The following is a 7402-nucleotide window of genomic DNA, read 5'->3' on the forward strand; positions in this document are numbered from 1 at the left end:
TCCTAAACAATGCAGCCTCTACCACTCCCCTGAATGTAGGAAGAAAAAAAAAGATGGCACTGTTAAGGAGATTATATAAATATCCAGGGGTCAACTTCACAAAGGAACATTTAGGAAAATCGGTGTTGAGGCAGGTCGCTGGGTGGCACAAACAGTTAAGCTCCCAACTACTGGCCAGCAAGTTGGTGGTTCGCCTCAGAAGAAAGCCTTGGTGACCTTCTGACAGGTCACCCAGCCTTGGAAACGTCAGAGAACGGTTCTGCTCTGCACGTGTGGAGGCACCGAGAGCTGGAATCAAAGGCACTGGAGGTAGCTGAAGCATTTCAACACGTGTTCCGACCCCAAAACTGGCAACCCCTTGTCAGCATGCTCTTGGGGTCACCGCACTGGCCCGTGGGCTCTATGCAGCTCTCTTGCGTGTGGTTTGTTCCAGGCCCAGCTAAGTTCTGTTCCCCGTGAACCGGTGAATGGTGCACTTCACAGCACACGCCCTGCCCACTTTGGAGGCCATCCTGGCCCAGCCCTCTTCCTCTCAGGCTGGAGAAGAGCCAGCTCTGCTGGCTGGGCCTGCTCTGCTCTGCTCCTGTCCAAGGACCGCTCCATGTCTTCAGATCCACTCCCACCAGGATGTTTTACATATTTTAATTAAAGCACCGCCCTGGGCTGGCAGGGCCTCTGATGGATGGCTCTCATCCGAGTTGCAGGGTTGCAGTGGTGTGAAACACAGCATCCAACGATGCCCTCCTGCTCACGAGAACACTTTGGCTCCCACCTCTGGAGGTGGGTTCCAGGAGAGGAGGAGAACCGGGCAGGCCAGGGCAGGCGGCAGGCGCCTCAAGGGGTTGGTAGGCAAGGCTCAGGGATGGGGGAGAGTTAACTCAGGAAAGCCCCATGGCTGGTTTCCAGCTGGCCAGTGGGTTTCAATGAGTCCGATTCTTGCAGAAACACAACCCCATGGACACTCCTTATCAGTGTCAAATTATGACAAATGGTAACGGGTAATAGTCTCTGGGTGGCAGCTGCCGCATCTCAGAAGGAAGCAGGTATTTTTAGCACCATGCCTTGGGGCTCTGGCACTGGGTTAATTAATCATGGGGAACAGCTCCAAGTTTGGTTCCTGGCCACCTCCCTCCATCCCCAGCTTCGTCCCCATTCCTCAGACTGGAATATCAGCTGCAGAGGTGGAAATTGCACACAGCTGGGCAATGGGGACACAATCCCACTTCTCCCCAACTTGAGGCCCCCTTAGTCGGCCCTACAACTCTTCCTTCTCACCTCCTCCTTCTGCTCCTCATCCTTTCGCTGCCTCATGCCCATTCCTGCCTCAAGGCATTTCTAGGTCTCCTCATCTTTCCTGTCTCAGCCTTCTCTAAGTGCCCCCACCCCAGCAACATGCTATCACAGTGTCCGGCAGGGCACATAGCACTAACTCACAAGAAAGCTCAATGCCATAGAGTCGGTTCTGACTCATAGAGACCCTTCTTTGGGTTTCTGAGGTGGTATCTCTATGGAAATAGATTTCCTAGTTTTCCTTCCGAGGAGTGGCTGGTGGGTTTGAGCTGCCATCCTTTTGGTTAGCAGTCAAATACCTTAGGCACTACGCCACCAGAGCTCTTACAGTACCAACTAACCCACTGCCGTCGAGTTGGATCCGACTCATAGTGACCCCTCCTTGGGTTTCCAAGGTGGTATCACTACAGGAGTAGATTGCCCAATCTTCCTTCTAAGGAGTGACTGGTGGGTTTGAACTGCCAGTCTTCTGGTTAGCAGTCAAATGCCTTAGGCACTATGCCAGTTGGTTGTTTTTCTTTATTATCTGTCTCTTCTATTGCATTGCAAGCTGCTTGAGAGTCAGGCCTTCTCTATCTTATTCACTATCTTGAATCCCCATTGCCTAGATCAGTGCCTGACACAGGGTAAACCCACCACTGCCATTGAGTTGATTCTGACTCATAGTGACCCCCATTGGGTTCCCAACGCTGTAAATCTTTATGGAAGTAGATTGCCTTATCTTCCTTCCACGGAGCAGCTGGTGGGTTTGAACTGACAACTTTCTGCTTAGGAGCCAAATGCCTTGCCCACTATGCCACCAGAGCCCCTGACACAGGGTAGGTGATACCAAACCCACTCAATAAATGCCACTGAATAAGCAGATGGATGGGCGGATACATGGAAAGTTGGATAGATAGATGGAAAGCTCTCTGTGGGCCGTAACGTTAAGATTTATTGTGTTAAGGTTGCTATTGTCAGTAGAGGAAGTGCATCTGGGAACACAGAGGCTAGGCAGCAGCATCCTCACCTGGACCAGGGATCCAGTCCTAGCCTTACACCCAGCCCCAGGCCCAAGAACAAGAATTGTGATTGGTATAAGCCATTGCAATTATTTCACTCCCTTAGCCAGTGGCTGGTTTAGAAATGGACAAATGAATGCAATTCTAAAAAGTGGGATATGAGGAGCTTCTGAGGGGCTCCCTTACTTTTATAAAGGGACATGACAAGGAGTCAAGGACAGAGGACTCAAGTTTATTTCACGTGTGGAGGTGAAGGCATGGGTGGTGGTGTGAAAGACAGCTGGGGAGGGAGGTGTGCCAACTTCCATTCCTACGAGGCTGACAGAGCCCATTAGAATGATGGTCGGACCCAGGAGGGTCTACCCAGGGGAGCTATGAAAACATGCCCACCACCAGGCACTACCCCATTCAGGTTGAATCTGACTCTCATGGATGGGCTTGGATAGCTGTGGAGTTAACACCCCTGCCCTGGTCCTTCTGAGGCACCTGGAGGCTATGAACTATTCCAAGGCCAGGAGATGCCTTGCCAAGGATATTAGAATTCCTTTCTCTTGACACCATGAAGGCAACAAATAGATTTACCTTATTTCCCTAGAATATGTGGAAGGAAATTCTGTGAGGAAGCATAGGCCTCGACTATAAACCTTCCAGGAGGGAACCCTACAGAGCAGACCCTGAACGAGGAGGCCACTGGGCCAGGAATCTTCTGCTAGCAGAGTGCTGGCTTACTCTCAGCCTCCGCTGGGGCTCGTGTGGAAACCATGGCTCCTCGCACTGTCTTCTCTGGCCAGCCGGATCTGAGGAGAAGCAAATGTTAGCTCAAACACTTTTCATTTAAATGCACCAGGGAAGTAGAGAAATTGCCATTCCATTTTAACTTTTGCTATTTTCTTTCATAGCTTCTTTCATAGCTCTGGTTTTGACTTCCACCATTCTCATGGAAGACAGAGAATTAGAGTCAGAGAGGATGAGAGAAAGACAAAGGAGGCAGAAAGAGAAAGACACACAAACAGGATGGCAGAAACAGAGACAAAGACACGTTCCTTCTTTCACTGAGTCAAGAAATATTTATTGAGAACCTACTACGTGTCTCACACACACCTCTGTTTAAACACACCATGAGACCTCACGCATCACCTCTCAAATGTCCATCCGCCTCCTAGGTAGGGGCATAAAGAGATTGTTGTTCCCACTCTGACCAGTAGGTGTCATCAAGTCAGAGGGAAAGCTGCGGGTTGTCCTAGCCAGCTACAAAGATAAATTCTGCTTCATCCAGTTATCAGAGTGCCGTAATGTGTGGGGCACCGCTTGAGGGTCACTAGGATGAGAAACACACATCCCCTGCCCTCATGAAGTTCACTGTGCCATTGGGGACTTACGACAAGGTGCCCAGTCACAGATTGAGGCAGCACGCAGTAAGTGAAGCGAGAGAGATTTAAAGGAAGGACTTTGTAGATCTTAGAACATAAAGGGACCTCAGAGAAGCTGTTTCCCACTGTCTCATGTTACAGCAGAAGAAAAAGGGTTTGAAAGGGGAAGTTACTGACCTGGAGTCGCCTGACAATTCCAGATTCCAAATCTCTGACTCTTTACCTTAATAAACAAACAAAAACGTGAAACCCGTTGCCTTCAAATTTGATTCCAACTTACAGGGACCTCATAGGACAGAGTAGAACTTCCCATAAGGATTCCAAGGCTGTAATCTTTACAGAAGCAGACTGTCATATCTTTCTCCTGCAAAGCAGCTGGGGGGTTGGAACAGCTGACCTTTCAGTTAGCAGTCGAGTGCTTAACCACTGCACCACCAGGGCTCGTCTGATCCCTAGAACAGTGATTTTGCTACCATCCTGCCTCAGTAACTAGAGCTGCTTTCCTCATCTTGCAGTGCAAAATTTCACCTTCATTTAGCCGTCAGCCTCCATGCAAAGGAGCCCCTGGTGGTGCAATGATTAAGCACGTGACTACTAACAGAAAGGTTGGAAATTCACATCTACCCAGGCGCACCTTGGGAATAAGGCAATTGACTTCTGAAAGGGCACAGATTTGAAAAGCCTATGGACCAGCTCCACTCCACACACAATGTTGCCATGAGTTGGAATCAACTGGACGGCAACTAACAATAACTCCATGCAAAAGGCCTTCTCTGATGCCTACTGCAAGGCACTCTGGAGAGGGTCAGGCAATATCTTGGAGAAGATAGTTACTCTCATCATTCACAGGCCCTGTGGTGCTGGAGTCAGCTCACACAGGTACCTGAGGGTTGAGTGCATTTCTTCCCAACTCTGTTCAGCAACATCACGTTGGTAGTTTGAAATCAACCATGCTGGGAGTATTCACACCACAGAACTCAGCAATAGCTACAAATCACAGCCTCCCCTGCCACTCCCCCAAGAGCTGCTTTACCTGTGTAGTGCTGAATTCATATCCCGTCCATCACCCCGTTGTCAGTTTGTTGTACTGTGGTGACTTGTGTGTTGCTATGATGCTGGTATCTATGCTGCCAGGATTTCAAACATCAACAAGTTCCCCCATGGTGAGCTGATTTCAACAGAGCTTCAGACTAAGACAGACGAGGCAGAATGGCCCGGTGATCTACTTCCAAAAATTAGCCAATGAAAACCCTATGAATCACAAGAGAATATTGTCTGATATAGTGCTGGAAGATGAAATGCCTAGATTGGGAATCAAAAACCAAAGCCATTGCCATTGAGTCAATTCTGACTCATAGTGACCCTATAGGAGAGAGTAGAACTGCCTGGAGGGTTTCCAAGGGTGTAAATCTTTATGGAAACAGAAAGCCTCATTTTTATTCTGTAGAACAACTGGTGGGTTTGAACCGTTGACCTTTATGGTTAGCACCTGAGCCCTTTAAGCACTATACCACCAGAGCTCCTTGATTGGAAGGCACTGAAAATGCACAGTGGCTGCAACAGTGAATTAGAACATAGTAATGATCATGAAAACGGTGTCGGACTCTTCTGTGGTGCCAACTGAACAACAATGACACTTTAGAGAAAGGGAACCTGAGGCTCAGGGAAGTGAGATAATCTGTCCACACAGCTTGTAGGTAGTAGAGCTGGGACTCCAACCCAGGGGGCTGATGGTAGAGTGTTCAGATACGGTAGATTCAATAGGATTTAGAGCCACTTTGGTGTGGAAGATCTAAGTTGACTCTAGGTTTCTCATGTGGGTAACTGGTGTGGTTGCTGATGGTGTCACTAATCTGGAGCAGGAACCAGTTTGAGTGAAAAGGTAACCAGTTCAGTATTGGATGGGTTTGAGGGGCATTGTGGGGGAGATGTTTAGATCTGAAGCACAGGAGAGAGGCCTGGACGACAGATTGAGATCTACAAGATAGAGGTTTATTTTTCACTGATCCAAATGCAGGTTAGCTAGATAACTCTTCGTTATAAAACCTGTCGCTGTGGAGTCAGTTCTGACTCATGGCAACCCCACGTGTTTCAGAACAGAACAACCCCATGTGTTTCAGAACAGAATTGTTCTGCACAGGGTTTTCAACAGCTGTGATTTTACGGAAGTAGATTTCCAGGATTCAACCTTCTAAACTTTTGGTTAGTAGTTGAGCACAAACAGTTTACACCACCCAGGGACTTTCCTTCATTACAGTCATCAAGTTCAAGGTGAGAAATTTATATATTTTTCTCATCTCTGTCAACGTTCAGGGATGTTCACAGAGGGCAAAGAGTGAGGGCCCACTCTTGCTCACACTTGTTCCCCAGACCTGATACATCATGAGAGCTCAGTAAATACTCACTGAAGAAATCAATGAGTGACCCATTTTTACCCTGTGCATCCTGAGTCAGCCACTGCTGTGGACCATGCATCAAAACTTAAGTACATTTCTCAGACCTGCTAAGATTATCTAGCATTCTGGCATCATTACAGAAGTATGGATTTGGAGTCAGAAATTACTCTTTTAACATTTGAGAGCTAGAAGTGAGATTAGGCATCATCTCTTACAATGCCCTTGTTTTGCTGGTGAGGAACAGAAGCCCAGACTTTTCCAAGACTACCCAGGCTCCTTGCTGGTGTAGGAGACTACCCAGTCTTGGAGGCCAGTAAGCCTGGCCTCGCCTGCCTTGCTCTGGGCAGTTTACTTCTCTACTCTGGGACTCCTCTAAAGAAGAGATTGAGCTGCTGGCTCCAGAAGGGCCATGAGATGATGAGAATCTTGCTAACCAGCCGAGAAAGCTACAATATGTAAATGAGTGGATTGTGGCTTTCCTCCTGGTTGGCTGAAGGGGCCCTGATGTCACAGTGCATAGGTTTCTTCCACTGCCAATGACCGTGTCTCCAGCCCAACCGGTTGACTGACCCACTGGGTCTCTTGGCTCCCTGTTTTTTATCCAACTGGGAAGAGACCATGGAACCACTCTACCAGGCCGGTTCCATTTACATGAAAGTGAATACCTTACAAGGGAAGAAAATGGTGGAAAGTGGCCTCCAGTCTGGAGACTTTTCCCTGCCCCAGTCATGGCCTTCCTGCCTCCCGCCATCACCTGACTTAGAGATCCTGAAGCAGAAGGTGACCGTGGTGCAACGGGAGCTGGAGGACTTCAAGAAGGAGGCGCTGCAAGCCATCCATTACTTGGAAGACTCCTTCTGCGAGATGAACGGGGTCCTGGTGCAACAGGAGGAGCAGGTGGCCCGTGTGAAGCAGCGGCTGCGGGAGGAGGAGGACCGGGGCGTCGTGCGCAACAAGGTCCTCACCTTCTTGCTGCCGCGCGAGAAGCAGCTCCGCGAACACTGCCGGTGGCTGGAGTACCTGCTTCTGCGCCAGAGCCGCGAGACACTGGGGGCTCCCAAGAAGATTCAGGCCAACTGAAGCTCCTGGGCTGCACCAGCCAAGCGCCCAGTGCCGGATATTTTAAAATGGAAAGATAAGCCCAGGTCCCCACCTACCTGAGCACTCCCCTTTTCTTATTTCCATTTTGTGCTTCTACACAAATAACACCTGGTTGTGAGGCCAAAAGACCTGTATGCTCTTTCTGTGAAGCTTCTATTCAGAGTCCTCAAGGAAGGAGGCATCCCAATACTAAGTCTACCTGATACTTGAAACTTTCACCTTCTTTTGTTCTCTGTGTAATGAC

General features: G+C 48.9%; 1 protein-coding gene across 1 annotated transcript; it reads left to right on the plus strand.

Moving 5' to 3' along the window:
• Positions 1-6675: 6675 nt before the first annotated feature.
• CCDC182 (coiled-coil domain containing 182) lies at positions 6676-7137 on the plus strand. Its single transcript, XM_007949640.1, has one exon. It carries the CDS (start codon positions 6676-6678, stop codon positions 7135-7137), a length of 462 nt encoding a protein of 153 aa, XP_007947831.1.
• Positions 7138-7402: the final 265 nt, after the last annotated feature.

Source organism: Orycteropus afer, unplaced genomic scaffold (genome assembly GCF_000298275.1).
Source record: "Orycteropus afer afer isolate SDZICR_OR568_19922 unplaced genomic scaffold, OryAfe1.0 scaffold00249, whole genome shotgun sequence".
Classification (NCBI taxonomy): Eukaryota; Metazoa; Chordata; class Mammalia; order Tubulidentata; family Orycteropodidae; genus Orycteropus; species Orycteropus afer.

Bases quoted from the DNA above. Each gene is read 5' to 3' on its own strand.
- CCDC182 (XM_007949640.1), top strand. From the start codon at position 6,676: ATGGAACCACTCTACCAGGCCGGTTCCATTTACATGAAAGTGAATACC.